The sequence below is a fragment of the Haliotis rufescens genome, unplaced genomic scaffold (genome assembly GCF_023055435.1).
Source record: "Haliotis rufescens isolate VD_foot unplaced genomic scaffold, xgHalRufe1.0.p SCAF_1, whole genome shotgun sequence".
NCBI lineage: Eukaryota > Metazoa > Mollusca > Gastropoda > Lepetellida > Haliotidae > Haliotis > Haliotis rufescens.
In genome coordinates, this window is record NW_025963779.1 from 10,594,585 (window position 1) to 10,608,652 (window position 14,068).

Below are 14,068 nucleotides of genomic sequence, written 5' to 3' on the forward strand. Positions count from 1 at the left end.
ATCCATAAGTTTGCATGTGAGTAACTATTACTGATTAGGTTGAATGATTTTGTGCTTCTATGCCTTTTATGCATTTTGTAATGATTGTTTATTTAATGCTTCATTTTTGTTGATAATAGCTGTCCCCCCCCCCCCCCCCCCCCCAACTGTTTATGTACAGACACTGTTCAGACAATTTATCTTGAAAAATCATTGTATCCAAGAGTCGGGTAGTACCAGGATGGGTTTACAGCTAAGTGTCACAAAAGGGCCATATTGTGCACTTTGAGTTAAAAGCATGAAACTTGGTACATTAAAAGCTTTCACCATGGTAATATATTTTGGCTCTAGGGCCAAACAAAATGGAGGCCATTTTCAAGATGGCCGCCATTATATGGCTGAATTCAGCTATTATCGAGAAGAACTGACACAATTAATACAATGAAACCCAATTACTTCTTTGATATGAGTGAATATGTTAATAGTGCAAAACAAATGGTTAAATGGTTAATTTTAAGGTAAAAATGGCGGAGAAAGTGTCAAGCAATTATCTGAGATTGTGGAATAACCCACAATCTTTGAGTTAAAATAATGAAATCTGACACATTAACAGCTCTAAACAAGCTGAATAATTTTGGCTATAGGACCAGCAACATGTTCAATAATTTTAAAGATGGCCGCCTTGTAATGGGATGAAGAACCTGTGTACCAAATGTCATGCTTTTAACTCAAAGTGCACAATTTAGTCAAAAAGCCGCTCCACTAACTGGGCAATAACTTTTAGACCAAGTTTAGAACATCCTTGCATCTCAATTGCATATCATCAGGTAGTCGTAAGCTTCTGTACCTCAAAATAACTTCTTGAGACACAAAGGTCGGGTCTGGCCTTTATGCTGACTGCAGCAAAGAACACTATTCATAATAGTTAACTGTAACTGTATTGGGATCCAGGGTCTTGGGAGATGACAGTTTTTTAAGCATAATTGCTTTTCAGAAACCATTGCAGATGACCATAACAGCTGAACAACGGGAGTTGCAGAAGAAAGCGAAGGAGTTCCAGCAACTGAAAGAAAAAGAAAAACATGATAAGGTACATGAAACTCCCGAAACTGAAGACTTTTAATTTGGCGGGAACTTTGCATCACCAAATTTAATGTGAAAAAAATAACAGGCAATAGCGATCAGCTGCACTGAAGTGCTATGCTTAGGGTTATTATTATTTTAAATATATTTAGTAAAAGCTGCAACTGAAATTACAAGATATTGGAATAATTTTTTACTTATCCTGCATTACTCCTTAATGCATTCACTGCTTACTTACGACAACTAGAAGGACAGCGCTGCGAAGGTCCTGGGTGAAGAAACAAAGTTGTTGTTCTCAAGTCCCAATCAGTGGCCTTCCGTCGCTGTCCTGTGACCTTGATGACACCTAAGGTCATCTTCACATCACTGCTTGTCGCAGCACAGCTAGGACGTGTCCAAGCGGAGCTCTCCTTTTGGATTAATTTTAGACCTTCAGTTTGTCTACAATCTTAAAAATTGATCTGCGATGGGTGATGTATTCTTTTCATATTACTTTCACCATGTTGTGTAGTTTTATATGAATTAATTAGGCGTGAAAAGACGCTTGTCTTTTTTCCCGCCAAAATATTGTTGTTCGCCGCCATTTTGAATTGTGTTACAATCGTTTGCCTGCCAAGGTAGTCATATTGTTTACAATTCTCAGCTACGTATGTATAACATATTCTTATGTTCTTAAATATTACTAGCTTTGGCGTAACAGTGAGTTGCGTATACTAAAATTATTGTATACTTTTTCAACTCGTTAAAAATATGGTTGCCGATAGATTAATATCAAATCTACGGCTTTCTTCCAGTCCCGCTTCATCAACAATTCTTTTATTGCGTACCTATGTTTATGCGATTAAATAGTTTTTTGTTGGTATTTTTGGTTTTACATTGACATTTACATGAACTATTGTATACTCTTGCAACTCGTAGTTTTTGCCGATAGATTATTGTTCAATTCTATGGCATTCTTCCAGTACCGCCTCATCAACAATGGCGTAATTGTGTTTAATTTAAACATATTTTATTGACATATATGGTCAACGGGATTGGGCAAAAGTTATCCAACTTAGGTGGCCCTTTCCCTACTCTATATGTACAGACATTGAATATACATATATATATGTAATTGTGTAACTTATGATTGAGCGTGGTATTAATTGTCGTGGGAAAAATCTTACAAAGATTATCATCCACGTTGTTTGGTTTGCGCGCAGATGTGCTCTCCAAACCCTAAATGAAAATATAAATACCCTTGGTTTACATTGGGTTGCGCATACAAAAATATTGTATATCCTTGCAACTCATAAATTTGCCGATAGATTAGTGTTCAAATTCTTCGGCACTCTTCCAGTATTATCTCATCAACAAGGGTTTCATTGCGTAACATACCTTTGAGCATTTTACTAATTGTCGTGGAAAAAACCTTACAAGATTATCATCCACGATTGGTTGGTTTGCGCGCGGATGTGCTCTCCAATCTCTAAATGTAAATAGCCTTGGTTTACATTGAATTGCGTATATAAAAATATTGTATACCCTTGCAATTCGTATTTTTGCCGATAGATTACTGTTCAATTCTACGGCATTCTTCCAGTACCATTTCTTCAATGGTTTAATTGCGTAACATAATTATGTTTGCTCGGTGTACATATTGTCGTGGAATAATCGCCCAAAGCTCTTTATCCACGGTCATAGGCATGCACGTAGATGTGCTCGCCAAAATTCAAAATGTAATTTTTATGTAAATCTCTAATCCAACGAGTTTACTATATAAAAGCAGATTACTCACAATCATATTTTGCAGTTATTCCGTCGTGAGACGAGAGGAATGTCACTATCGCAGAATAGCGAATGACATATGGTTCTGTCATTACCACCCAACCGTTATTATCGGCAGGTATTATGACGACTGTGATTGCAGAAGTACACCATCCACCGAAATCAACAATACCGGAGGATTTTGTGAGTATCGTAACTGCTCCTATTTTTTCAGCCGCCGGACACTTCCAGATACATGTATGATAATCTGTGACGTCGGCGACAGCACCAGCGTATCGAGATGCTATGATGGGGGTAGATTAGACACAAGCCTTGATCCAGTCAATACTTTTGAGCTTTGTGTCTGATTTATCTGCGCCGAGCGCAGCACTTGACTACAACCAAAGCATTTCTATTACGCAATCGGCGCACGATCAGCTTAGCGCTGTTCCAACATATCCAGCATAGACCTGCGCCGAGCGCAGCGTCTGACTGATACCCAAGCGCTCCTATCACGCCAGTGACGCACGATCAGCTTAGCGCTGTTCCAACATATCCAGCATAGACCTGCGCCGAGCGCAGCGTCTGACTGATACCCAAGCGCTCCTATCACGCCAGTGACGCACGATCAGCTTAGCGCTGTTCCAACATTCCAGACCTGCGCTGAGCGCAGCGTCTGCGTATCAATCAAGGTCTCTACAATGACGTTAGCCCAAGGCTTACAGTGTACCGGTTACGTAACCGGCACATGATCAGCTTAGCACATGTACCCGATTGGGAAGCAGACCATCTCGTGTCAGTAACGCCTTCCCCTGATAACAGGGTAAATAAGAGGGACACCACGAGGTCATTGGAGGAAGCCTTCTCCAAAACTCACATTTGCTCCGTGATTTAAGCGACCAATATCGTCAATGTTTGCAGTGGATCAGAATCTATTAGAGGATAACCCTATCTGATTAGATCACTTCCAAACTATGGTGTTTTTCCTACAGCGTCAGTTTGACCACAGGAAAATTCATCTTGAGACCGTTCTGACGGTGATTACCGTTACACCCAAGACTTTATAGCGTTTCCAACTGAGATGCTGGTTTCAAGGGCAGTCTATTACGTCAACCTTGATCATCTACTCCCCTGTTCAACGAACAGATCGCAGACACGCACGTCAAGTTCCCAAAAAGCTTGGAAAGTCCAAGTCAGGGAATTATAAGCCTAGACGCGCGTTTCTCAGGGAAGACCAGCATTCCCTTACTGAGAAAGGGAGTGGCAGAGACAAGTCTCAAGGATGATTTCGTACTTATCGCACTATATCATGGTGTCCGTATAAGGGTAGAGTTAACCCCACCGTTGACCACAGTTTGATTGGGAAAATCCAACATAGACATACTGTTGGTAAGAAGAGCTGTAGAGTGGGTTCACAACCCAGTCTTTACTCCGGGGTTTTATCCTCACACCTACCTGGTACTCATGAAGGACCCAGACAAGATGAGAATGATCCACAATCTCTGTGTTCAACGAACGTTTGATTCTTCATCAGTCTCGACTATCCATCCCAACCGTAGACTTTTCAGGTCCAGTTCATTGGGGTTCACTACCAATGGTAGTATTTCCCATTTGACATGTCAGTGACACTTATGGCTATTTACAGGAGTAATGAAGCCAATAACTATCTACACGTGACGAACACTTGGTTCGAGTCGTAGATGGAGGGCGATCTACTGTATCATCAACACATGTCAATAACTGGGATAGACAATCAACGAGGCGAAGTCGGGAGTATTCTCCTTCCTTTTGACTTCAGTTCATAGGAGACCTGTTTAAGACAGACCAGGATATCCTATCTGTACCGAGGGACAGATGGCACAAGTTTCTACTTCTTTTGTCATCTACTCTACACCAACCACACACACTTCGCCAGTGGCAAGTGTTGCTAGGGTTAATCACCTCGGCACAGGAGTTAACTAGCATGGGCCGCTTACAACAGCAACCAATTCAATTTTTTTCCTGAACCCTTACATCAGGAGTCAGGATCCACTCAAGGCCATCACTCTACCAACTAAGCTAGAGCCTCAATTTGTGGCGCTGAATGTCTGCGGAGTCTGTTTATTCGGATTTTCCCCGAATACACACCTGTTTGTGGACGTCCCTTTTCAGGGGTGGAGTCTTCACTTACAAGACCAGATAAGCTCAGGGCTATGGCCCGGCGCACAATGGAAGTGGCACATAAACAACTTGGAGTTGGAAGCTTTAATTCTGGCTATATCACATTGGCAGAATCAACTACAGTTAGCCCGACTCGCTATATCCACAGACAACAGCACTGCGGTGTGGTGCCTGTGCAATCGGGGAACAACACACTCCCACTCTCCACTTCTAAGGACATTCAGATTTCTTCCATCTAGTGGATCGGCTGTGACTAAGGTTCATAGTTCAGCACATCCCCGGATGTAGAAACATACTGGCCGATACTTTATCACGTCCAGACAGGGTGGCTCCCACTGAGTGGAAATTTCTCACAGAAGCATTCCAGTTACTGCTTCAGGAATTCAGGCAACCAAACATTGACTTGTTTATTACTTGCCTAGGCCACCAACTCATGACGTATATCTCCCCGTTGCCGGATCCGCAGACTTGGGCGGTGGACGAGTTCAGTATCACTTGGGAAGGGCAAAGAACTAAAACTCTTCTGCCACCACTTTTACTTCCAAGGTGCTACAGGGGATCAAGGAGACAAGGTATCTCGATCTCTCCTTTGGTCGCACCATGGTAACCGGCGAGAGGGTAGTTCGTCAAGCTCGGAAAAATCTAAAACGATTCACTTCCCCTCTCACAGTGGTCCAACCTACTCATCCACCCTCAACAGAAAATTGCCTCACCCAACGTCTGCACGCATGGTTCGTCTTTAAAAGGCGTTTAAGTGCGAAGGGTTATTTCGACACGGGCAGCAAAGCTATAGCTTTAGTTCATCGTTACTCTCCCAGAGACGACGATGACAAGTGGGGATCACTTGAGACTTTTTACAGGGAAGAAAAGAATCAAGACCCTACGATTGCGTCACAATTCCTAGAGGAATACCTCCTACATTGCGTACCCAAAAACACTTGGAAGGTAGCACCATTACTACGTAATTGGCTGCAATTATCTTAGTGTTGGCCGTTTCCGGAAAATCACAGTGTGATTAAGGTCACGGAACTACAGGCCATATTATGCTCATTCAGGTTTGAGGATCAGAAGGCCAAGTTCCAGCCACCTGATTGGGACTTGAACGTGGTACTTCGAGGTTTGCGAGGGCCCCCTTCGAGCCCCTCATTGCATCCTCATTTTCAAGCTCCTTCCCAGCGCGTGACACCTTCGTTACACTCTCGGTATAGTATAGAGAGCTCCGCGAACGGGCTATCGCTGTGAGGAGCTTGGACCTCACCAAGGAAACAATGGTTTTCTCTTGGCATTAGCAATGGCGGTACGGGTGAGCGAACTACATGTGGTCGACTCAACCCGGATCCGTTTTGAGCATGGGACGCACGGAACAGGACATCTAGGGTTATGCTGGGATTTTATTGCTAAAATCTACTACCAGGCCAACCCGACCGTTCTTCACCATCCCACCGATATCGACTATTGTGGGAATCGTACATGGTGAAGTTCTCCTGGGCTCGGTGCGAGCAGTTCGAGTTTTCATTCGACGCTCCAAGACAAGGCGTGGTTCGTCCACGACAGAAGTTAGTCGCATAATCGCAAACACCATATCTATATGGTTACGCGCAGTAATCCTTCAGGCCTACGAGATCATCAAACGGAACTCGCCGAGAGCGAATTACCCTCAAGATCTCAAGGTGTCAGCCTTACCAGGGCTCAACACGGCAATTGTGGTTTTGGAACAATCACGGAAGGATATTTCTGGAGATTCGACACATATTTTCGTTAGTCATAACCTTCGCGTTGTGACTCTCGAGGATGTCAAAGACGTTCGAAGTTTGGCCCTCTGGTTGTTATCCTGCAGATTGCCAACCACTGACGCAAATAATGAACTCGCCCTATACAGAGCCAGTCAACTTCCATGTGCAGTCACTCAGTCGCCACCAGTGGAAGAATATTAGACAATCTTGTTTGTCAGCGACGGCTCTATGACGCAGTAAGTAAAGAATTAGCTGAATAGCTATTATTTTCTTTATTACTAAGCGTGTATAGGGAATTTCTCTTTAATTCCTATGTTCAATGTTTTTGATTTTTGAACAACCCTACCGTAATGGCGTTTTTGTCTGAACTTTTCCGCTTCACGGTTTATCGACCAATGGGGTCGTATTGCAGGGTGTGAATTATTGAGGTTTCTGTATTCTGAAGGTTGACCCACCTCCAAACCGTCCGATACAGATGCATTAAGGAGTAATGCAGGATAAGTAAAAAATTTAGTAAAATCTAAATATTTTTTACATTTGTATACTTATCCTGCATTACTACGCTTAAGGCCCACCCGTCGTTAGACTTGCCTCCCCACTTTGGCTTCAGAAACCTCAAAAGTATGTTTTTCTAAGAGCTTGGGCGACAGGCAGTGATGTGAAGATGACCTTAGGTGTCATCAAGGTCACAGGACAGCGACGGAAGGCCACTGATTGGGACTTGAGAACAACAACTTTGTTTCTTCACCCAGGACCTTCGCAGCGCTGTCCTTCTAGTTGTCGTAAGTAAGCAGTGAATGCATTAAGGAGTAATGCAGGATAAGTATACAAATGTAAAAAATATTTAGATTTTACTAATATTATTCATGATAAAGAAATAGTTTTCAGATACAATTTTTCCTTCAAAATCCTTTATAGTTATTTCATTGGGTAAGATGTAACCAAATCACTGGTAGATTCCAAGAAAACATGTGTACAGCTGATTGATGTTTCCGGCTTAGTTTACGAGAAAATACACAAGGTAATCTTAATCCCTGGATGTAAAACGATGCCCAGCAGAACAAACAATACAATTTAAACAGTAAATCAACATGTCTGGTGATTTTTATTTCAAATTTTAAATTTGTACTAACCAAGTTTCTTTGACTCATATGGATTTTGTACAAATTTGGTGGCATATATTGTTTGGGACACCATAGGATTCCATTTGATTCTTATGATGCTGACTTGAAACTAAAAATAACTGAGTGTTTTCAGTATGGGACTTGTTCTTATATAACAAGTAGAAGAGAGTAGCACTACAGATGAAATATGATTAACCCTCACAAGATATTTGACCCGATTATTTCTTGCTTTGTCAGTACTATATTCTAGCTTGTGGGTTTCAACAAAGTAGTAACTGTCAAAGACCTGCATCACTTCTGGCTTTGCTCCCACTTCAAACTGACACACCATGGTATAACTGAAGTAGTATGCGTTCACTCTCTCACTCTCTACATGAAAAGTAACATAGAAATATCTACTATATTAACATAACTTCCATCATCGCCAATTACTCACTTCAGGAACTAAAGAAGGCTGGCAAGAAGCACCATAGAGACAAGAGTGATTATAATTATGAAAGCGGTTCCTCAAGTGGGTCAATAAGCTCGTCTGAATCAGAATCGGATGACAATGAGCCTCTGCCCCCAGGGGTGGATAATGATGGGGAGCCCCTCCCTGCTGGGGAAACGGACATCTACAGTCTGGATGAGGACAAACAAGAGAAGAAGGTCAAGGAAGATGGTGAGTTGGATGTTGCTGGATAAATAGTGTTGGTATTCTTTCTGTTGGCTCGGTGGTTAAGTGTTTTAACTCATACTGAAGAACTGTGTTCGATTTCCACACTGGAAGAAGTTGTCTTGATGTCCCTGATGTGATAGTCCTGGATTATTGCTATGAGTAGCATTAAGCCCTATTTACTCATATGTCTTTGAGTATTTCCAGGACAGGGTAGAAGTTGTCAGTGTATGTATATGTTCAGATGAAGGGGAATCTGGGGATTTTATTCTTTTTAAATGATTCTCGTTGTGAGTGTAAAAATCTGCTATACTGAATTTTAAAGATTTTTTAGACTTTATATGGCAGTCAGGGAGTTTAGTTGCTTGTCTGATGCCCAAATCTGGTATAATCCTGTTCGGCTGGTAAGCTCAGCTAATAACAGTCCATATTATGACACTAAAATCAACTGAATATGATCCTTAGAGCTAGGGCTGTAACGATTCACCGATACCTACGATATCATCACAGCCTTAGGTGCACATGATACTTGAATCAGTATGTGAGATCGTGATATGCTATAAATAGAACAGGAAGTATGGGAGTTACCTCCCGTAATGACAGAAGTAAGATAGCGCCACCTGTAGCACATGCCGACTAACTGTTACATTTAATAATCATCCCTTCATTTAAATTTTTTTTTTTTCTTGTGGTTTTCATTAATAAAGCTTGTGAGATAACAATAAATAAATGTAGGAGGAAAGAGGTTTCAGAGCTGTATTTCATTGTTTCTTACTATTTGATGTGGTATATTGTGATACCTGAAGTATCGCCAGTCTGTATCATGATACAAATCGTATCGCAAGATACCAAGCGATACTCAGCTCTACTTTGAGCCAACTTTGTGCCAGTATGCCCAAAGGACTTGAGGGGGTAGTAGTGGTGAAAGTGTTCTTTCTTCACCGAAGCCCTGGGATCGTTTACCGACATGGGTACTATGTATGAAGCGCAGTTCTGGTGTCCCCTGATGTGATATTGCTGGAATATTGTTAAAAGCAGTGTAAAACCAGACTCACTCACTCAGATTATTTTGGCTCAGACTGTTATGCAAGCACATGCATTATCTCTACAGATGGTGAAATCAAGGATGATGATACGAAGGAATGTCGAGACATTGACAGCAACAAGCTGGAGGAGGAAGACCCTCGACCCAAGCCCCTTCACAAAACTGTGTCAGTCTTCCTCCGAAACCTGGCACCCACCATCACCAAGCAGGAAGTTGAGGCTGTGAGTAGCGGCATCCAATATATGTCAACTTTTCTTGTTCGCAAAGATGTTCTTGCAATGAATGGTTGGGTCTGGTTAATGTTTAATTGATGATCTTTGTGTAATATTTAATGTTAATTTGGCATTGGTATTGCAGGGAGTGTCATGAAAAAACAACCTGATTCAGACTATGATGGTTATCTATCACTTACGTTTCACCTTTGGAAAGATGATATTTCACTGAAAGCAGGACCAATGAAGACTTTAATACTCAGTTTCTCATTATTGCATTGAATACAATGTTAATGTTGCTGGGAGTTTGATAAATATTTGACTTGGCGAAGAAATCATTTTTAAGCAAAATAATGTCTTGATCCAAGAGAAATCCTTAATAGCAAACATCAAGATATGAATTAACTCATTAAATAATGAATTCACTGTAAAAAGTCATTAATCACACTTGAATTGTAAGGTAAAGGCGTGCATTTTTTTCGCTATGTGAAGAAATCATAAAAACTTCATAATTCTGATATTTTCATGTATGGAAAAGTTAATGTGACGTTTCTTATGGGGCTGTTTCATCTGAGTTGTGGCCTTGTTCACAGGTGTGTAAGAGATATCCTGGCTTTGTCAGAGTAGCTCTACAAGACCCACAACCTGAGCGTCGCTTCTTCCGTCGGGGCTGGGTCACCTTTAAGAAGAATGTCAACATCAAGGAGATATGTTGGAATCTCAATAACATCAGAGTAAGTTCTGGCTTTAGCTGCTTATATTTCATTTGCCACCAAGGTAACAATGCTTCTGTTAAGTGTCAAGCAAGGCATCCTTTATCCTGTCTCTCATCTATCGTGATAAATACCCAGGACACATGAGTCACCATGCCATCATTCAGGAAGTGGCATTTCTCATATCTCTTACTTAGCACAGAATTTCTCATGCTCATGAGTTTGAAATCAATAACCAAAATATCTCGAGAATGACAGTTTGGCAAAGATCTACATCCACAATTGCAATAAGTTTGATCAAATCAGAAGAGTATTATAAATTAACTTTTACCTGGACGGATATTTTATGCTTCAAGTTGTTCAAACTACTCAAAACGCAGCTTCAGTGGTGAATGGGTTCGGGGTATTTATTACAACAGAATGGAGGTGGAGTACTCTGGATAATCCAGGATGTAAGCAGAATTTTCTTATTTGAACTAATGTGTTTTTTAACCATTGTTTCTTTACACTTGAACATCATCCTTATTGATGATAAACTAGTAATATGATGGACAATGTTCCAGTTACGTGACTGTGAACTGGGAGCCACCTTGAACCGTGAGTTGAAACAACGTGTGCGGCCAGTGACAGGACTGACGGCACACAAACAGGTGGTGAAACATGACATCAAGATAGCAGCCAAGATTATCCAGAATCTCGATGACAAGTGGCGACTGTGGGAGGACGAGGAGGAGAAGAAGGATGAAGAAAAGGGGGTAATATATGTAGATATGCTTGTAGTGGTTGCACAGATTGAATCTGGTCATGCAAATATTTAATGTACATTTTCTCACATGCCCTAAAATGCAGTTGAGATATGGTGAAATGAGGTTTAACATCGTATTCAAGACTACATAAACCGAAAAAAGAAACATTTTTAATGTTTCAATCAAACATTCCATGAACCTTAGGAAACAGGCATTAAATATCTGTTGCTGGCGTACGGTTTGCGATATGTATTGTATCGTGGCCTATGTATTGTGATATGTATCATATCGTGTTCTTACTGTATCATTTCACCCCCACTTTACATAAGACAGAGGGTCAGTGAATGAATGTGTTTGCATATCGATTCATATACTAGTATTAATGTCTGGTGGTAAAATATGCTTATTACAGATCTTCAAGATGTCCAAGAACCCAGTGTTGAAGAATATCACAGACTACCTGGTAGATGAGGGCAGCTTTGAGGAGGAAGAGCTGCTAGGTAGTGTCCCATCATACATACAGCACTCTTGTGATAGTAAACCCTGCTGGGATTCCTCGATAGGATTGTTGCAACCTATGCTTGTCTTTCGAGGAGACTAAAGTAGATTGGGTGGTCAGACTCGTTGAACTTTGTTGATACTGTATCGTCGTACACTTGTTTGGTCCAGACTTCATAATGAACAGACAACTGATATACCTTGAATATTGCTGAAAGTGGCGATAAAGACATTCACTCAGTCACTGTGAATCTCTTCTGTGTATGACCTGTTCTTGGTTGTGTGGCATAGCTGCAGTGAAATAACACTGCATAAAAGCATTATAGTTCTCCTTTGAGACAATAAAGGAACATTCATTCAAACTACTCGAGCAGTCATGTACTTCATGACAGCCAAATGTTTTCAATTGAAATCCTGATAAAATGTCTGAAGGCTCATGTGGACTAAATCTGTCATCCAGATGCCGTTTGTTGTAACTTATACACTTTTCCTCTGAAAACAATGTATGGAAGACCAGTAATGATGTCGCTAAACAATGCTCACAGAATTGCTGTGCAAGTTTAAATATTACTGCCATGCATTATGAGGATGCTTTCAAAAGAGGTGGCCATGGAGATCCGGGTTAGAAAAGGTCTTCAGCAACCCATACTTGCCGTAAAAGGCGACTATGCTTGTCGTAAGAGGCGACAAACGGGATCGGGTGGTCAGACTCGCTGACTTGGTTGATGCATGTCATCAATCCCAATTGGGTGGATCAATGTTCATGGTATTAATCACTGGATTGTCTGGTCCAGACCTGATTATTTACAGACTGCCGTCATATAGCTGAAATATTGCTGAGTGCGGCGTTAAACAACAAACCAACCAACCAACCAACCAATCCAAAGAGGTGGTCAACTGATGGGGCTTTACAGGGTAATGTATTTTCCAGGCGAAAGTGTTGAGGATAAGGAGAAAGATGCTAACCCCGAAGTGACGATAGAGAGAGATGAGAGTTTGATGAAGGTAGGGTATGAAGATGTTTCTCAGAAAATACCACATGGTGATGATCAAAAATATTTACTGGTATCCTTAAGCCTATGTAAAGCTTGATGCAACTATACTACTTAAAAGAAGTTAAGGAGCGCTCCATACTTTCATGTTACTATTTTAATGTGTCATGCCATGACAGACAGGTAAGGTGATGTGTCATGCCCGGTGGTGCTTAACTTCTTTTGAGAAGTTTATGTTCAGTAGTTGCTTTTAATTATCTTTAGAGGTGTGAAGTAAACAGCATAACGGAATAAATAATGTTCAACGTTGTTTACACCCGGGAAGATTTGGTTTATAATTGGTCTCCAGCTACCCATGCTTGTCATAAGAGGCGACTAAGAGGATCGGGTAGTCAGTCTCGCTGACTTGGTTGATGCATGTTATCGTGTCCTATTTGCGTAGTCTGATGCTCATGATGTCAATCACAGGATTGTCTGGTCCAGACTTGATTATTTACTGTTGGAATATTGCTGAGTGCTCAAACAAACATTGTTTTGTTTTTTATTGTTTCTTTCGTCCTAGGTGTTGTTGTCCTTTAATAAAAAATACTCAGATTTCACTGAGATATCGGTTACAGTATGTTCACAACAATTGGCTTTGTGTTCTTCAGGTTTTGGACAAGCTGATATTCTACCTGCGTGTGGTGCACTCAATTGATTATTACAGTGCAAATGAATACCCAAACGAGGATGAGATGCCACACAGGTGTGGGATCATGCATTGTCGAGGCATGCCGCCAGGCTCCAAGTTTACTCAGAGTGACTGTAAGTAGGATGTATGAAGACCGGGGATAGAGACGTACTAGATAGTAGGGGTACACAGGATTACTGGTTTACGGATTGCGATATGATAAGATTCGTGAACCAGTGTTTACGATAAAATCAAAACACTTTGGGAGTTTCCTTTAAGGGTTGTTGGTCGCGTTCAGAATGGTTGAGAATGATTGAAATATTTGAAACATTTTGGCCTTAATAAGCTTGTGAAGGATGGGATAGAAACACTGCAGTCAGTAACATCTGTAAATGCCCAAGTCCACTGTTTGGATGGAAATTGTAACAAAGAAAAAGTTGGAATATATTGCAATACATATCGCAGTACAGCACATTGTATATATGTCTTTTGTTCAGGAGATACATAGGTTCAAATGTCTGGATATTCAGTTATTTGGATGATTTTATGAGTAACATTGGTGTCTGGATAAACGAGGCTTCACTGTATATAGAAAAAGATACACTACTCAAAAGAAATTAAGGAACACCCAATTCTTTCATATTACTATTATTAATTTCTCATGCCTAACTATAGTAACTGGAAAGAATTGGGTGTTCTGTTGCTTCTTTTG

The 14,068-nt window shown here is 40.9% G+C and overlaps 1 protein-coding gene across 4 annotated transcripts in view; it reads left to right on the forward strand.

Annotated features, from left to right (window-relative positions):
* The window catches only part of LOC124147389 (serrate RNA effector molecule homolog), a 32,868-nt gene that overhangs the window by 11,656 nt on the left and 7,144 nt on the right, over positions 1-14,068 (forward strand). For 3 of the 4 annotated variants that reach the window (XM_046518090.2, XM_046518092.2, XM_048380927.1), the window contains exons 9-16: positions 974-1,069; positions 8,267-8,486; positions 9,592-9,746; positions 10,331-10,471; positions 11,014-11,205; positions 11,609-11,696; positions 12,626-12,699; positions 13,337-13,490. In XM_046518090.2, the coding sequence (XP_046374046.1) occupies positions 974-1,069; positions 8,267-8,486; positions 9,592-9,746; positions 10,331-10,471; positions 11,014-11,205; positions 11,609-11,696; positions 12,626-12,699; positions 13,337-13,490 (1,120 nt within the window). The remainder of the gene's footprint in view (positions 1-973; positions 1,070-8,266; positions 8,487-9,591; positions 9,747-10,330; positions 10,472-11,013; positions 11,206-11,608; positions 11,697-12,625; positions 12,700-13,336; positions 13,491-14,068) is intronic. The other variant, XM_046518091.2, reaches the window with a different exon arrangement.